At 38.0% G+C, this 19130-nt stretch overlaps 1 protein-coding gene across 3 annotated transcripts in view; it reads left to right on the forward strand.

The window, feature by feature from the left end:
- Positions 1-19130, forward strand: part of RECK (reversion inducing cysteine rich protein with kazal motifs) — a 65292-nt gene that overhangs the window by 5486 nt on the left and 40676 nt on the right. For all 3 annotated transcript variants that reach the window (XM_008141914.3, XM_054727207.1, XM_054727208.1), the window contains exons 2-5: positions 5878-5936; positions 13766-13840; positions 14759-14795; positions 17939-18024. In XM_008141914.3, the coding sequence (XP_008140136.2) occupies positions 5878-5936; positions 13766-13840; positions 14759-14795; positions 17939-18024 (257 nt within the window). The remainder of the gene's footprint in view (positions 1-5877; positions 5937-13765; positions 13841-14758; positions 14796-17938; positions 18025-19130) is intronic.

A 19130-nucleotide genomic window follows, 5' to 3' on the forward strand; every position in this document is an offset into this window, starting at 1 on the left:
CAGGTGGTTGGGTATATGGATAATCATTTTACTGTTTTATTGTTTGGTTCTTCATTGGCTGTTGATATAATGTGTGTGTGTGTGTGTGTGTGTGTGTGTATGTGTATACACACACACACACACACACACACACACATCATACACACTAGAGGCCCGGTGCACGGAATTCCTGCACGGGGGAGGGGGGTGTCCCTCAGCCCAGCCTGCACCCTCTCCAATCTGGGACATCCCTCTCACAATCCAGGACTGCTGGCTCCCAACTGCTCACCTGCCTGCCTTCCTGATTGCCCCTAACCGCTTCTGCCTGCCAGCCTGATCACCCCCTAACCACTCCCCTGCCAGCCTGATTGATGTCTAACTGCTCCCCTACCAGCCTAATTGCCCCTAACTGCCCTTCCCTGCAGTCCTGGTCACCCCTAACTGCCCTGCCCTGCAGGCTTGATAGCCCCCAACTGCCCTCCCTTGCAGGCCTGGTCCCTCCTAACTGTCCTCCCCTACTGGCCATCTTGTGGCGGCCATCTTGTGTCCACATGGGGGCAGCCAGCTTGTGTGTTGAAGTGATGGTCAATTTGCATATTACTCTTTTATTAGATGGGATATATATATATATATATATATATATATATACACACACACACACACACACACACACACAAACATGTATATTAAAGGGGTAAATGCAACAATTCATTTATAAATTAAAGTTGCAGTTGTCATTTAAACATTTTAAAAGTGATTGTCCATTTCCAGACTGTTTTAGAAATAAAGATTTGACTAAAAGTAAGAACAGATTTTTTATTAACATGTCTTTTTTATTTAGAATGACCTTTTTCCAGTATTAGCTCAGATTTAGTTTTTCCCCATCAATAGTTTGGGATATATATGTTCTGTTTTAGTAATTTTTTAGGAAGGCATTAATTAGAGAAAATCTTTATTTTCTTTAGAAAAGAAAACAAGAATGGCTTTTCATTAACCAAATTGAATTATAGCTTTTGAGAGGTTTCTGTGGCAAATCCTGTAATTCGATGAATATTTTAACTTCAAAAATCCTATAATTCTATGAATATTTTAGTTTAAATTAGGGTGTGTATTTATTTTTTTAAATGCTGGTTGGTCTTAGAAGTTGCATTTTTCCCTTGTGGCTGGAGCATGTGCTTCCTGCTTACTTGCCTATCTTTAGTACACATGTGGCCCAAACCAGCAGCCAAACCTTGATGTTTCTAATTATTGGATAATTCGGCTTGCATAGTTCTGGGGTACACTAATACCTTCTTAAACGCAAGATACATGGCCTTTAGTATCAGTTTTTTATCTTTATTAATTTTATAATTACAGACTTGGAATAAGAATGCAAAATAAAACATTCATTCTTATGTCTTTAATGAGAATAACACTATTTTCATTATGTCAATATTAATTTTTATTTTGAACTAATTTACCTTTATTCAATTCCATTTTATGAGAATAAGAGTTTTTCTTAAAGAACAAGTAATTAGATTAGAATCAAATAATAAACACAAATTTCTAGAATTCATTGTCTTTTGTATAAAACATTAGTCCTTGGAGAGTTTTGGGCACTATAATAGTTGACTGACCCACTTAATCCATTTAATAGCTCTAAAAAACACAAAGAACTTTAATTGCCACATAATTGCATTTGAAACCCTTCTCCCCATTCTTAATGAAGACATATGAATTGATGCCTATTTGTAGACATTTATTTCTTGAAAAATATGCGTTATTAAAGATTCTAACAACTTTTGTTGTCCCAGAGGAAGAAACATGTGTACCAACATAGTAATGGTTAAAGTTAAGACTAGAATGTGGAAAATGTGATGGAGCATTAGGTTCCCTAGCCTGTTCGAGGGAGGGTGGCAGTTTTCTCCAGGGAGGAAATGTACTATTATAGAGGAATGCTTGGTTGTGAGGGGGAAGGGAGTTATTGCCGGAAGACTTCAGGCTGACCTCTTTAATCCCATTTTGTCAGAAATATCAGGCATTTGGAAAGACTAAAAGAAAATGTGTCAAAATGTTAATATAGGTTCTAGCAGGACAGTGAGAGCATAGGTCATTTTTTTAAATCCTCAGCTGAGGAAATATTTTATTGATTTTAGAGAGAGAGGAAGCGGGGGATGTGAGAGAGAAACATTGATCAGTTGTCTCCCATCTGCACTCCGACCAGGGACTGAACCAGCAACCTAGGTATGTGTCCTGACTGATAATCGAACCCGCAACTTTTTGGTGTACAGGACAACGCTCCAACCAACTGAGCCACCTGGTCAGGCCTTTTCTTATTTTCTTAATGAAAAAAAAAAAAAAAAGTTATTTCAAAATTTTAACTCGGCCGGGAGGGGTCTCACTATAAATTTCACCTTCACCTTTAAATAGGAAAAAATAGGCTTTTTATATTTATATTTTAAATAAAACCTTCCATTGTTATTGAAGTTTTAATTATAATACATTTTGTGTTTCTGTTCTTTGGACCTTTGCTCTAAGAAACTTTTCCAGAAATTCCGAGGCCCAAATCAGACTCTTGTCTGCCTGATTGTTTACTTTTTGCTAAGCCTCTACTTATTGTGACCATATGTTATGAGCTATGTATCGTTGCTCATGATCAGCTGGATTTTCTGCCCTCATGTGACCTTTGTGTTAGAGCATCGATGTTCAGTTTAGTGTCCCACAGCAGGCACGCTGGCATGCCACAGGAATTTTTAAAATATGCAGTACCTGCCTGGCCAGCGTAGCTCAGTGGTTGAGCATCGACCTATGAACCAGGAGGTCAGGGTTCGATTCCGGTCAAGGGCACATGCCCGGGTTGTGGGCTCAATCCCCAGTAGGGGGGCATGCAGGAGGCAGCCGATCAATGATTCCCTCTCATCATTGATGTTTCTATCTCTCCCTCTCCTTTCCTCTCTGAAATCAATGAAAAAAAATACTTTAAAAAAGTGCAATACCTGACTATTTAGTCAGGGCACTGACCTCTTTTCCCTTAGATTGTCAAATTAAAAAATGACAACAGCCAACACAGTAGTTGTGAATGAATCAAAATTATGCAATCCTGGCCTGTGTGGTTCAGTTGGTTGGGCATTATCCTGTGCACGGAAGGGTTGCCAGTTAGATTCCTGGTCAGAGCAAATGTCTGAGTTGTGGGCTCCATTCTTGGTAGGGGACATGCAGGAGGCAGCTGATTGATGTTCCTCTCACATTGATATTTCTCTCTCCCTCTTCCTTCCTCTCTCTCTAATAATAAATTTTTTAAATCTTTAAAAAATTGTGCCATTTTTTTCAGATCAGCAAAATATAAATTTTTGGTGTGTGCCACAGGATTTTAGTAATTAGTTTATGTGTGCCATTAGATGAAGAAGGTTGAAAATCACTGCTCTAGAATAGTAAAATGCCCCTCCTGATTATCTCTATAGCCAATTTATGAATTTCTCTGGGCCCATAATGCTGTTCAGCAACATTTTGTCTTTTCTCTAATTAGATATTTCTCAAATTGACACTCTGAAATGTTAGTAAGTGGCATCAAAAAAGGCTGTGCTATGATAAATCAGTCTACTTAGGTCCCTTTATAGGAGATTAATGAAGAATATTAGCATTTTAAAGTATTCTTGAAGTCCTGTAGTGAAGAATTCTCTTTATCATTCCCAAATTTATTTGTATATGGAACTTTTTCTCTTGAGGGATAGATAATAACAACTCATGAAACAGTGTTTAATAGAACACAAGTTTGAGAAACGTATTTATATACCTTCTTTCTTTGTTCTTCAGAGTGGCTCTTCCAGACCTCTACGATTTCAGTCCAAGCCTCCAACCCCATCTCAACCCTTTTTGTTTTTAGACCTAATCACTATTTCACTGAGAAAATGGAGGCTGTCAATTTCCCTCTTGATTTATGAGTGCCCTTTCATCCTTTCCTCTTGTCTAGACTTTGTTCTACCATCAGACTGTAACCAGAGAGCATAATATTTATTCATGATTGTATCCCTAGTCCAAATACAACCCACATCCTATCTTATGGGTATACATCAACTGGGTATACAGCAATTCAATTCTGCACTGACCACCCAGAGTTAGAACAGACCATACAAGTTAAAGGGCATGAGCCTCAACAAGACTGCTCTTACTTCAGACACCAGCCACACTTTGGGGGTCCTCAGGCCACCCACACTTCTGACCAGCTGGCTATAAATCCAGATTTACCATGACACCCTCAGAATGAATAATTCACTGCAATGATTTGTAGAACTCAGGGAAGTGCTATAATTATGATTACAGTTTTATTATAAAAGATACAAATCAGGAGGACCAATCAAATGAAGAAACATTCATGGTCAAGTCTGGGAGGAAATGCAGAGCTTCTGTGTCCTTTCCTCGTGGAATCAGTGCATCCTCCTCCTGGCACATCAGTGTCTTCACCAGCCAGGAGAGGTTCACTGAGCTTTGGTATCTAGAGATTTTATTAGGATTCCGTCACATAGATGATTAATTGAATTATTGGCCATGTGGTTGAACTCAATCTTCAGTTCCCCTGTCCTGCTGGAAGTTGAGAGATCGAGGTGATATCCTGAGGATCAAAGCAACTCTCTTATCACGTGGCTGACCTTTCTGTACCTGAAAATATCTAGGTGAGACCTTGGGTCACTTCATAAACATAACAGAGGCATTCCTATTACTCAGGAAATTCCAGGGGTTTAGAGTTTCCCCAGAACCATGGACAAAGGCCACTCTAAAAAAATGGAAAAATCTTCCCTTGATCCTGTATCCTCGTATAACTACCACTCTCTTTTTCCCTTCCATTAGTGCTAGACTTCTCGAGAGCTAACTTTATTTGCTGTTTATACTTCCTCATCTCTGGTTTACTTCTTAATATCATTCACTTCTACCAAGTCCACAGAAAGTACATTGTGGTCACTAAGTGTCCTCGTAATTAGTAAACCCATTTCTTTTTTTGTCTTCATTCTAACCTGACTGTTCTGGTGTATGACACTAGCTCATTGATGGGCAACCTTTTGAGCTTGGTGTGTCAAACTTCGCCAAAAAACTAAGCATAACTCGGGTAGTGTGTCACTTTGAGGAAAAAGCATTATTTCGCAAATGTTTCATCCTCGGCATGCGGCCACCTTAGCGGCCGCGTGTCATCAGAAATGGCTACGCATGTCAGTGCTGACACGCGTGTCATAGGTTCGCCATCACTGCCTAGCTACTCCCTCTTCTGTGATGCCACTTTCTTGCTACCGTTCTAACTCTTCCATTTCAATCTCCGTCTTTATTTCTTCCCATGTCTCAGATATTGCTGTTCTTTAGAATTTGATGCTGTTGTTCACTTCTCACCAGAAACTCTCCTTAGGCAATATCACTAATTTCCATATACCTTCTTTATGCTGTTTCCAAATTTGGATCTTTAGACTTGGCTTTACCTGCAATCCAGACTTGGATTTCTGACTTCACTGGAATTTCTATCTGGATGTCCTGTAGGAACCTTAAATTTAACATGTCCAAAACAAAATTCACTCTTTTTTTCTTTTTAATTTAACCTTACATTATAAGTATAGTAATAGAATAGAGTCCATAGGGCAATTGTAAGCATTGAATAAGATACTGCATAAAGCAAACTTAGTAAAATTCTGGCACATGGAAAGTACACAGTACATTAGCTATTATTACATGACAGTCTCTCTATGAGACTACAAGCTTTTTGAGGGCAAGAACCAACCGAGCATTGTCCTTGGCTTCTGCTAGATACACAGTAAAGTTTTGTTGAATTAAAATGAATAATAATAACCAGTTGAATAAATTTTTTGTTGTAACTATTCAATTTAGCTTAATTATCTTATTTAAAGTGGACAACTTTGGGTATTTATTTTTTCTTCCTAGGTGCATTGTGTTGTGATCATTCCAAGGATAACCAAATGTGCCATGATGTATGTGAACAGGTAAGCTTACATAATAATTCTAGAGGGTATTAGTTATGTAATTGTTTATAGTTACATAACTGAATGCAATGCATGATCTTGGATTGGATCCTGGAATTAAAAGGACATTATTGGGATAAATTGGTGAAATTTGAACACAGACTGTAATAATACTGGATCAGTGCTTGCTCTGATCCTGAATTTGGTGATTGTATTGTGGCCAGGTAGGATGGTGTCCTTGTTCTTAAAGGATACATGCTGGAATTTAAGAATGAATAATGTGTCTGCAATGAATTCTAAAACATTTCATCAAAATAATAGTAATAATAATGTGCTTATGCAGAAAGTTAAACCATATGTTGCAAAATAGTGGGCCAAGCTAGATGAAGACTGGGTGTTCACTGTACTACTTTTGAAACTTGTCTGTAGGTTTAAATTTTTCTTGTTGAGCCTTTTCAGGCAAGTTCTACTGAAACAATACCTAAAGTCTTAAAGTCTTCCCTTTTCTTTCATCGTCTTGGTTGTGTAGTTCTAGCCTTAGTGCTTGAAAAGTAATGGCCTCAATCATCTTTTTGAATTCTCAAGTAATTATCTGGATTTTGTCACTGCCTAAAAACAAGAAAGCTATCTAACTGGGATTAAAAGTACTCTCAAACAATATTGTGAATTTAGAAAGATTTTGCAAGATACTTCCTAATTATAAAACAAGTCTGTGACTCGGCTTATCTAAATAGCTGCCTCAGAATTCATGTTGCAACACTACAGCAGATTAAGTTTTCTACAAACCTATTCCCAGAAAAATAGCTTTTAAAAGCAAAAATGGCCCTTTGATGCTGTCACCATAAGGGAGTTTTTAAAGAAGCTCTGCTACTTTTGAAAACACTGCTTTCCTGACTTTTTGCTTTGTTTCTTCTTGTTGTTTTTTCCCACTACGTGTTCTAATAGGGTGAATGATTTTTATGAGCCACCTGCAACAGGCAAATTCTAATTTCTTAAACTCAGAAATGTTAGAAATTCTATAACTTAGTAAATTAAATGAATACTATAGTTACCCTACTATAGAACATTCTTCCCTGACCTAGTTTCACTTTGAGAAATTAGGCAAAGAAATAAGGCAAATTGGACCCTAGATATTGCTCTTATTACTAGTTACACAAATGTTAAATCTAACTTTTATCTCCAAGTACACTAAACTGCAGAATTAGATTTACTCCCAGATGTGGAGAAGTAAGGTCTGAGTTACATATGTTCACTTTCTCCTACCAAACTCAGCAGTCGGTAAGTCAGTCAGCTAGTCAGTCTTCACAATCACTTGTAGGTGTGAGTGAGTGAGCCTTCTCTCACATGGAGAGAAGCCAGGCTGCTAAAACTAGCAGAGCTTACTCAAAATGAAAGGAAATACCTGGAGTAAGGAATAATTATTTCTTCAGTAGAGAATGAAGAAAGGATGGAGTCTTGATGACATTTAGGTTTTAAGTTGGAGTGAATGGTAGTATCCCTGACGGTTTTGGGAGGTTGGGAACATTTTGGTTTGGGGAGGAAGGTGAATTGCTGAATTATCAGTGAAAACCGCTGTGTGAAGACAGTTGGAAATTTGGAATTAAAACTTTAGAATTTGAATTTAGATTAAGTTAGGGCTGGTGTTTTATAATAGTCAATGAAAGAAGGTATTCGATGTCAAGGAGTTTGTGATCTGAGAAAAGGCCTTTAATTTTTAAAAGAAGACTGTTAGGAGAGATACTCTAGAGAAGGGATTTTGTTTGCTTTGTTTATGCTGAATCCCTCACTCACTGCTTAGACTGGTGCCTCACACGAAGAACTCTCAATAAATATTTCTAGATTGACTGACTGGAGTGGTGGGGCTCAAAAGTCATAGTGCAGAGATTTAAAACCTTTTTTTACATTTAAATTTATTATGTAATATTTCAAGTTTGAAAAAATGTATTTTATATATATATATATATATATATATCTCAATATCTTTCCAACTGTTATAAATTCTTTGAATATAGAGATTGTAACCTGTTTTATTCATCTTCATTGTGCTCATATCATACCATTGCTTAAGGAAGTTGATCAATGAATGTGCAAGTTGTTTGGTGAAGACATGGATGCAATGAAAGGAAAAGTTAGGATATTATTTGGGGAAGTCAGTAAGTCAGTGCAGGAAATTAAGATTTGTTTCAAGAAGCGAGTCTTTGCTTGTTTAAAGACAAAACTAAATGAGTTATGACAGAGAGAAGAGATAAGTATGAGGTAAAAACCTCTCAAGATCAGGATTGTAAGCTCTACGATCTGATTATTTCTGCCTTGAATGGGGTACAGTTTTAGTTATTAAGTTATTTGCTCTTAAACACACAATATACACAATATATATATATATACACAATACATTTTTTCAAACTAAGGAAATAACTAGAGGACCAGGGGCTCAAAGCCAAGTGTGTTTGATTACTCTTAAATGATTTGTGTAATCATAGTATGTATTCTGATAAACTGGGTAAGAATGCATCTTTCTTAAGTGTGATTATCAGTTTAGTGAGAAAAATAACTGCTTCTGTTCAAGTATACCTTATCTAAAAATATGTATATGCTGCCTTCTTTAAGCTAAATTAGTTATTTAACTTATATTCCTAATATTATTATTAGTTATTCACATTTCTAATAAGTTACCTTAGTTATTTATATTCCTAAGAACTATCTTTCTTGGTTAACTATAATCTACTTTATAATTTTGGAGACAAGAGTAACCTGATAGATTACCTTTTTTTTTTTTTTTTTTTTTTTTTAATCCTTACCAAAGTATATGTTTTTTATTGATTTTAGAGAGTGGAAGGGAGAGAGAGAAACAACCATCAGTTGTCAACCAGGGATCAAACCCACAACCTGGGTATGTGCCCTGACCAGGAATCGAATCCTCCCCCTTTCAATGTGTAGGACAACGCTTCAACCAACTTAGCCACACTGGCCAGGACGATTGTCTAACTTCTTAATTTTGCTTGTTAGCTATTCAAAAATCTGAAACCCAGGGAACAAATTTTTTTTCCTGTGTGCCAGGTTCTTTACATGCATTATTTCATTTAATTCTCACACTAAGTCCTTGAGGGAGATAATATTATTGTCTGCATTTTATAGATGAGGAAACTGAGGTATGGGAAAGTTAAATAACTTGCCGAGATCTGTAAGGAAATAACTAGAGGACCAGGGGCTCAAACCCAAGTGTGTTTGATTACTAAGTCCATGCTCTTAGCCACCAGGCTGAGGCCAAGTAGGTCACTCAGTACATTGTTCTTTCTGCTGTTCTAAATTGTTTCAAGTATTGTAGGTTTTTTGCTTTGTTTGCTTGTTTGTTTGTTTGTTTCTGTTTTGTGAGGAGATAAAGTTGAGGCAAAAGAGGATGAGTGAAAGCATAGCTTTCTCTGTACTTCTTCCCATTCCACTACCAATGTCATATGCTTACTTCTTTCTTTCTACCTGTTTTTATTCTTCTTGCCTTTGATTGTCTTTCCTTTTTCATTTATTTCTTTCTTCTTTTTTATCTTTTTATCATGGGAAAGATATATATATAAACACACATACACACACACAGTGAGTGGCCAGGTTATTATGATCTCTGAACGCATAATAATCTGGCCACTCAGTGTATATCCTATATAATAAAAGGCTAATATGCAAATTGTCCCCTCGACTAGGAATTCGACCAGCAGGCAGGCCGGCCAACTGCCCACGTCCCCTCCCCCTGGCCAGGCTGGCTGGACCCCACCCACGAATTCATGCACCGGGCCTCTAAAATACACACACACACACACACACACACACACACACTGAGTGGCCAGATTATTATGCGTTCAGAGATCATAATAATCTGGCCACTCAGTGTGTATATACACATACATACACACAAAGGTAAATGAAGATATAATAACCCCCCCAAGCTGGTGTGGCTCAGTGGTTGAGTGTTGACCTATGAACCAGGAGGTCATGTCATGGCACATGCCCAGGTTGTGGGCTCAATTCCCAGTGTGGATGTGCAGGAGGCAGCTGATCAATGATTCTCTCTCATAGTTGATGTTTCTCTCTCTCTCCCCCTCTCCCTTCCTCTCTGAAATCAATAAAAAATTTTATATATATATATATATATATAAAATAAACTCCCATATTCAGCTTCAGCATTATTAAGTCAAGGCTAGTTGTGTTTCATTTATATACCCATCCACTTCTCCACCCCCAATTATATTAAGACAAGTTTATATTGAAACAAATCCCAGTTGTCATATCATTTGATCTATAAATTTTCAATTTGTATAAATACAAATATCTAGTTATTTTTCAAGTTTATTGTTTCATAATTTTATTTTTAATTTGAATCAGAATCCAAGTGAAATATATTGGTTATATATCTTTTGGTTATATATCTTTTCTTTTGATATATGGGTTTCTTCTTACAATTTGATGAACAAATATGGTCATTTATTCTGTAATGTTTCCCATGGTCTGAATTATGTTGTTCACATCCCCATGGTTTTAACCTGTTCCTCTTTTCTCTATATTTCTTAGCAATTACTAGGTAGATTTAGAGTAGAGCTATTCAATAGAAATTTATACAGTAATGAAAGTATTCTATATCTATGATCCAGTTCAGTAGTCTCTAGCCACATGTGCCAAGTGAACACTTGAAATATGATTAAAGAGACTGAGAAACTGAATTTTTAATTTTATTTAATTGTAATGATTTTACTTAAAATTTAAATAACTACACATGGCTAGCAGCTACCTTATGAAACAGATCCAGAGGCTTGACCAGATTCAGGTTAGGTTTTATTTGTTACGTCTTCCTCGTAAATAGTATTGTATCTGGTTGTCTTTTTTTATAATATTATCAGTCATTATTGATAATCGCCTAAATGCATTAACTCACTAGGGGTTGCAAAATGGTGATATTCTAGCTATCTTCACTTATTAATTACTAGTGGCCCAGTGCATGAATTCGTGCACATTGAGAGGAAATTAATTAGAACAAATATTTTAATACCACTATTCGCCCTTTCTCTATAATATAAGTATCAACTAAATTCAGAATCGACAATGACAGGTCGAAACACACGCATGCGATTGGCGCCAGTGAGAGCTTTATATGTATCGCACATGCACGAGTCAACTTAGCTTTTTATAACTATAGAATAAACTTGGTTAGTTGGACCTGCTTTCTGATTTAGCTAAACTTTTTCCAGCCCAGTGAAGCACCCCAACTTCTCTTTTAGGTAATTGTCAGCAACACAGCAGTAAATATCGACACAAAGCAGATTATATTGTAGACCCAGGGAGAACAAAGGGTAAAATATTTAACTGTGGCAGTGTTTGACTATATTTTGTGCAGTGAGAGAACCTGAAGTCATTGTCAAGGTCCACCATTTCTTCTTTTCAGTCAGGTCAAGTTTCTAAGCTTTCTAACTCTCCATTTTCTGGCTAATGAAAAGAAAATAGGATTCCACCAAGTCTCCTATCTACCTCCTCCAGGACTTCTGTGAGGATCAAATGAGATGAGGCATGGGAAAACGCTTCACAGACATTTGGTTAAAGTGTGAAATGTTTGCACATGGCTATAAAGCAAGTTGTGTTCCTGGGCTAAAGAAACTCCAAGGAGGCTAGTTGCTAGGGAGAGGAAGCCAGGCGTTATTACTACGAAACATCATTACCTGGCACCCACAGCCACTGTTTCCAGGCTGGGCTGGGCTGTGGGCCACGTTTTGCACCATGGGATCTCGGCAGCATCGGCTGCAATTTGGGGGGATGTCACTCCGGGGTGGTGGAGGGACCTGTGTCCCACTTGGGGGAAGCCGAGTGTTGCTTTTTGGGTGCTAGGTCTGCAGTGCCATTTCTCTGTAAATGGCCAGTGCTCATCACAGCAGCTCCTGCATTGAGCATCTGCCCCTGGTGGTCAGTGCACGTCATAGCAACCGGTTGGATGGACACTTAGCATATTAGCCTTTTATATATGTATATATACTAGAGGCCCGGTGCACGAAATTCGTGCACAGAGGGGGGTTGTCCCTCAGCCCAGCCTGTACCCTCTCCAATATGGGACCCCTTGAGGGATGTCCGACTGCCTGTTTAGGCCCAGTGGGATTGGACAGTCAGACATCCCTCTCACAATCCAGGACTGCTGGCTCCCAACTGCTTGTCTGCCTGCCTTCCTGATTGCCCCTAACCGCTTCTTCCTGCCAGCCTGATCACCCCCTAACCACTCTGCTGCCAGCCTGTTTGCCCCCAACTTCCCTCCTCTGCCAGCCTGGTCACCCCTAACTGCCCTCTCCTGCAGGGTTGATCACCTCCAACTGCCCTCCCTTGCAGGCGTGGTCCCTCTCAACTGCCCTCCCTTGCAGGTCGGGTGCCTCCCAACTGCTCTCTCCTGCTGGCCATCTTGTGGTGGCCATCTTGTGTCCACATGGGGGCAGGATCTTTGACCACATGGGGGCAGCGATATTGTGTGTTGCAGTGATGATCAATCTGCAGATTACTCTTTTATTAGATAGGATAGAGGCCTGGTACAGGGGTGGGGGCCAGCTGGTTTGCCCCGAAGGGCGTCTGGGATCAGGTGGGGGTTCCCTTGCGGTGTGGGGCGGCCTGAGCGAGGGGCCTGTGGTGGTTTGCAGGCCTGCCACGCCCGCTGGCAACCCAAGCAGAGGCCCTGGTATCTGGAATTTATTTTCCTTCTACAATTGAAACTTTGTAGCCTGGAGCAGAGCCAAGCCTGGGGCTCCCTCAGAGGCCGGCAGCCATTTGTTTTGGGGTTATAATTGAAACTTTGTTGCCTTAAGCTGGTGGGCCCGGCCAGGGTGTGTGGAAAGCTTTGCTTCCCCTGTTGCCGTCGGCAACCCTGGCCTGCTCTCTCAAGCTCCATTCTGCCGCCATTTGTTTGAATTTGTTTACCTTCTATAATTGCAACTTTGTAGCTTGAGTGGAGGCTTAGGCCTGGCTAGGGCAGGCGGAAAGCTTGGCTTCCTCTGTTACCTAGGAAACCTTGCTCTCTGTGGCTGTAGCCATCTTGGTTTGGGTTAATTTGCATACTCGCTCTGATTGGATGGTGGGCATGGCTTGTGGGTGTGTCGGATGTATGGTCAATTTGCATATTTGTCTATTATTAGATAGGATAGAGAGAGAGTAGTTTGGGAGGAAAAGACTTCTAAAACTAACTGGAGATAAATCTTTTTTCACTGTCCTTAGCATTTATGGATTTTATAGTCTTAACTGTAACCATGAAGGTATGTCTGATATACATGATGATTTATAATTTACTGAGACATCAAAGAGTTAATCTCATTAACTGAAGTTCTGTTTGGAAGTGAGCCAGGTAGCCTTGTGAGTGAACTGTCAACTCCTCAGCATCTATATTAAAAAATACAGTTTTGTTTCTATTTTATGGCACTTCGCAGAGAAGTTTATGCCATAATGCTATTCACAAATTTATTCTTCACCAATATCAAGGTATAAGGTAGTGTTATTTTTCATTGTGGTCAGTTGACTTAAGCAGTTTGTAGAACAGTTTAGAATAAATTTATTGGGGGTTTTTCTTTTGTTTTCTTCTTCTTTTTTTTTCTCCCAGGCTACAGTTTGGTAGCCTGAATTTCTCTATTTTTGGTCATTAGGGAATAGGGTCTAGACTTGCTATATTTGCATTTTCTTTGCCAAATTAACCAACCTTTTAAAAAATGTCATTTTAATGGAGATCCTTTCAAAGGTTTTTCATTTATAAGAGTAAGATATTCTAGACAACTGATAAATCCAGAAGATAATATTTTACTACTACTTATGAAAAAATGCCACAAAAACTTTTTTCTTTTGTCAAATAGATATTCTCCTCAAAAAGTGAATCCCGACTAAAACATCTGTTGCAGCGAGCCCCAGATTATTGCCCCGAAACAATGGTAGGTCTTGTTTAACTTAACTATGGAAGCTTTTGTCTAAATGAAGTCATCTAATGAGTTCCCTTTAGATTTAACAAAATTTTCAATGTGAAGAAGGTTTGTGGTCAAAGTAAAATGTTAGATTTATCTAGATACTTTTAAAAGATCTTCACACAAATTGCTAGATAAAATATCTTTTATTTTTATTTATTCTCTGATATATGAAAAAATAATATTAAATACAACTGTAGTCTTTAAATTTTATTATAATAGTTTATCTGGAATTTGGAATTGCACTTATTATATTTTGGTAATTTAATGAAAACTATATTAACTAAATTTTATATTTATTTTGACTTTGAAAAGTTGTATTTGTGATAAGGGAAAATGTATGATTTTTCATTATTCCTGTCTTCCCATTTTCTGGGATACAGTAGATGTATTGCTTGCCTGTCTGAATCATGTAACTTAAAATGTCTCTAATGCTTGGGTCATCATCCTCAGTGTTTGAGGTACTCATAAACCAGGCTAAAAAAATCTGAGCTTGCCATGAGTGAGTCTCTTTAGATACGGTACAGTAGCTTGGGTTATGTGATGGGGGAGATGGAGATCACACAATTCTGACTGATACATTTTCGTTTAGTCACTCTATACTTTTGTCTTTGTACTTAGAAACGTGATTCCAGTAAGCAGCTTGAGTAACCAGACTAATCTTCAGTGCTCTTAGATGGGAAGATGGGAAAAGAGCAAGCAATATTTTGCATCTGTTTTATTTTTTCCCCATAAATATAGCTGGTTAATACTCATATAGTACTGGAACATTGACTGTTATAGACACAAACGTAGTAAAATCAGCTGTACATAATCTCTGTAGAAATTAAGTGTTGTATTTAGGAACTGGTTATCTACATAAAAGCCTTTTGGTGATTACAATTTTAGGTTGAAATTTGGAGTTGTATGAATTCATCTTTGCCAGGTAAGTAATAGAAGTGTAACATTTAGCACTTTTATTTTTAAAAACTTACTGTGATTGTGAAACCTGTGTTATAGCCCTATAACTTAATGTATACCCTTAAGTTTCTATCCTCTCTTTCCCATAGGCACTCAAATTTTCAAATGTATACTTTCTTCTCATTCACTCAATACTTAACTGTATTCTTGTCTCTACTTCTACCATTCTATTGGTAGAACTGGGTTTTTGAAAGATCACCAGGATCTTAGTTCATAAATCTTTATAGCTTTTTCTCAGTACTTACTCTCTTTGATTTCTCTGACATTTGATATTATTGACCACTTACCTCCTTGTGGCTATATCTTACCCTTTCTTACCTTTCCCCTCTTAACTTCACACCACTGCCCCAGGACTGTGGTTATTCCTGAGTACAGACCTCTTCCATTCTCTCTCCACACTCACTGCTAACTAATCAGCTCTGGGAAGGTAACTTTCAAATCCTAGTCAATTGGTTGTGACTTCTAGACATCTCTACCTGGATCACTGCATCTAGGTGGTATCTGAAGTGCAAATCCAAAGCCAAACTCATTTTATGATTGTCTCTCTTGTGAATGATACTACTAGAAACCAAGTTATCTTTGACTGCTTTTTCTTTCTAGCTCCACTGACTGTCCACTTATAAAATCTTGCATTTGTCTTCACTACTCGTAGTTCAAGCCTTTCTTTTTAAAAAAAAAAATATGTTTTTATTCATTTCAGAGAGGAAAGGGAGAAGGAGAGAGAGATAGAAATATCGATGATGAGAGAGGATCATTGATTGGCTTGCCTCTTGCAGGCTCCACACTGGGATTGGAGCCCACAACCGGGCATGTACCCTGACTGGGAATCGAACCAGAGACCTCCTGGTTCATAGGTCGAAGCTCAACCATTGAGCCACGTCGGCCGGGCAAGCCTTTCTTACTACATTCTTGGGATAGAATATTGTAATAAACTTGTAACTGGTATTTCAACACATCACAGCTGTCCTTCTGAGTCTTTCAAAAAAAATTCCTCAAGGGTATCCATTTCCATTGAAATAAAAGCCAAACTCCCTAGCCTTGCATTCATGGTCTCCTAGGATTAAAGCTTACTTTCCAGTCTTAGTTAAAGCCGGTGCCTTGAAACACGGGAATAAACCTTACATATCTCTGAACTTTAAAGGCTGTCATACAGTGTGAAATTTGCATTTTAAACATTTGTCTTCCTGAAATTGCCCACATTCTTACCTGTCTTCCTAATTATCCCTCTAATGTCCTGGAATTTTATTCATATATATATATATATATATATATATATATACACACACACATATATATGTGTGTGTGTGTGTGTGTGTGTGTATGTATATGTATATGTATGTATATATATGCACATACATATACATACACATTATTTTTACCAAACTGCGATTTCTATAATAGAATAAACCATCTATTTTATCTATTTCATAGTCCACAAAATATCTAATAGAGTGCCTTGTACATAGTAGAGGCTCAGCAAATATAAATACTTGTCGAATAATTTAATATTTTCTAAGAAGCCACTGGGTATGTGGAAACAGCAATATATGGCATTATGATATAAAAGTTCACAGAATTTATGACCTACAGTGATTCCATTCAAAATTATATCTAAAATCTGAGTGATTCTCAATAGCAAAAATTTAAAGGAAAGTATAGGCAATGGGGCTAGAAGAGAGTCTGTTGCCCTTTTTACTCTTAAAACATGTAGGGATATAGAGGCTTATGATATTCAGTATTTTTAGCCAATTGGGATGGTTTATATTACACAGGGGTGGACAAAAGTAGGTTTGCAGTTGTTTGTATGGAAAATACTATAATAATTAATAAATAATAATACAACAATAAGTTGTATTTTGCATCCTCACAACTATAAACCTATTTTTGCCCCACCCTCTATTTTTAGAGCTTTATCGGTGGGCCACTTTTTTTGCTTTTGTTTGTTTGTTTGTTTTTTTAGCAGAATGCTTCTGTTTGTTGTGTTAAACTTTGATTTGGAGAACTATGCTACCTATAGCCTTTGAATCCCTGACATTTTTTTCAGATGTAAATAATAATCTAATTTAATGTATATGTTGGTTTGAAGACCCATGTATTACATGGAAGCAACATAAACCATTTTTTAAAATATATTTTTATTCATTTTTAGAGAGAAGAAGGGAGAGGTATATATAGAGAGAAACATCAATGATGAGAGAGAATCATCTATTGCCTGCCTCCTGCACGCCCCCAGATCCAGCCTGCAACACGAGCATATACCCTGACTGGGAATCAAACTGTGACCTCCTGTCCTGGTTCATGGGCCAGTGCTCAACCACTGAGCAATACCAACAGGGCCGTAAAACATTTTTTAAAAGATATAAGGAATTTGCATCATCCCTACAAGCATAAATATTTTTCCTCTTCATAATTATTATATCTCCTCATTTTATTCTAGGAGTCATTCATTGACATTTGATGACAAAAGGGATCTAAAAATACACTAAAATACTTTTTATAATTTTATAAAAAGGTGATATTATAATACATCTTGTTATCAGTGATTTGGTTGGAGAAACAGCTGCTGTACATAAACTGAACCAGAAGACTTACTTTGCCCATCAAAGTTAGTCCTGGCTCATAGGAGATGGTCCTGTCTGTTTACTAAGTATTGATTTTAATTGGTGTCATGGGTTTCACACTGCTGTAGGTATTTAATATGTTTGAATTCAATATCACTTGTGCCCCTCTTTGTTAAGTTAAATTGTAATTTTTGCCTCTGTTTCACAGTCTAAAGGTGAGGAAGGCCTCTCCATGCTTTCCTAAATCTGTATGTCCTTGAAAGATGCTACCTACCCAAGAATGAGAATGACCTAGAGGGTATAGGGTGGGCAGGGAGATGAGAAAAAAAAACAAAGGACCTGATAATTATGCTGTGAGGTACCTCAGAAGACTGATAGCGTTGGGAATAAGACTGAGGGGAGAGGCTTACTAATTTTGAGGCTCTTTTGTCTGAGCTAGTTTTTCTGTAAACACTTTGATTTTTAGTGGTATCCACAAACCAATTTGACATGCTATTTGTATTTGTCACTGCTTATGACCAAAACATTGGAACATTTTGTTTTTAAGGTGTGTTTAAGAAATCCGATGGCTGGGTTGGCTTAGGCTGCTGTGAACTGGCTATTACCTTGGAGTGTCGACAGGCTTGCAAGCAGGTAATACTGAGCAATCAGGCTCTTGAAAAGCATGGAGTGCAGTTTGGGTTATAGTTGAGCATATGTCTTTAACCTTGCCCACCTCATACCTTTGGAGAGGTGACCTATAAAAGCTGAAAATTTAGTACTTCTTGCAGAGACCGCTTCCCTTTAGACTCGCTGTTTTTTCAGTTATGGCTGCTGCATATAATACCCCCAGCCCTCTCTTATTCTTTCTCAACTTCTCTGCCACACAAAGAAAGAATATTCACAAGTTATATAAATATCTAATCCCTATTGTAGGAATTGAGGCCTTTTGTACTTTGCCTATGGTCATGCTTAGTCAGTGCTGAATGACTCCAAATGGTCATGTGAACTTGGGCTATGCCTGAGTAAGAGCAGTTGATACAGTTGGCTTATTTTGCTTTCATCTTCCCTTCTGTCTTTCATCCTGGGTTTTCCCTGAGCATGTTCTTATATCCCTTCTCAGCTCCTAAGGTGAGCATGACTCCTACAGTGAATTATGACTTCATTTTTATTTGATATATCTCTAGTCCAGTTCAGGTTAGGCCCCTGAGTTATTCCGCGTTACGTTTATTTTTATAGTAGTTCCTCAGAGTGTTGTCAGAAAACTAGTCTGGTTCCTCATACTCCAAGTGGTGGGAGTAGACTTAACTGGGAAGTTTAGGTGGACCTGAAACCACTTTCATTTTCTTCTTCTAGTTACTGTCCTCTGGACAGGGGTATGTGAGACATAGTGTCACCTTCACTTTCATACATACCCCAGCAACACCCTTTGGGCAGTATACAGCCTGGCTATCTGCCACTCTCCTCCAGGCATTGGGATGAAGCTGAGTTGCAGAAGATTGGAACTATAATGGATCTAGTGGGACATAAAACAGTTGCCTGTACATTCTGCTTCTTGCTCTCCCCATCCTCTTCAGCAGCCTATTGAAAATTACATGAGCTTAGGTGATAGAGCAGAGGAAATAGAACAAGGGACCAGAGGCCATGCCTCTAAAATGTCTCTAAATAGGGACTGATATCATGTGGAAGAATAACCACCCCTCAGCAGATTTGTTTTGGCTTGTTTTATATAGAAAGTACATACTTTCTATGTAAAAACT

This window comes from Eptesicus fuscus, chromosome 15, assembly GCF_027574615.1.
Source record: "Eptesicus fuscus isolate TK198812 chromosome 15, DD_ASM_mEF_20220401, whole genome shotgun sequence".
Lineage (NCBI taxonomy): Eukaryota > Metazoa > Chordata > Mammalia > Chiroptera > Vespertilionidae > Eptesicus > Eptesicus fuscus.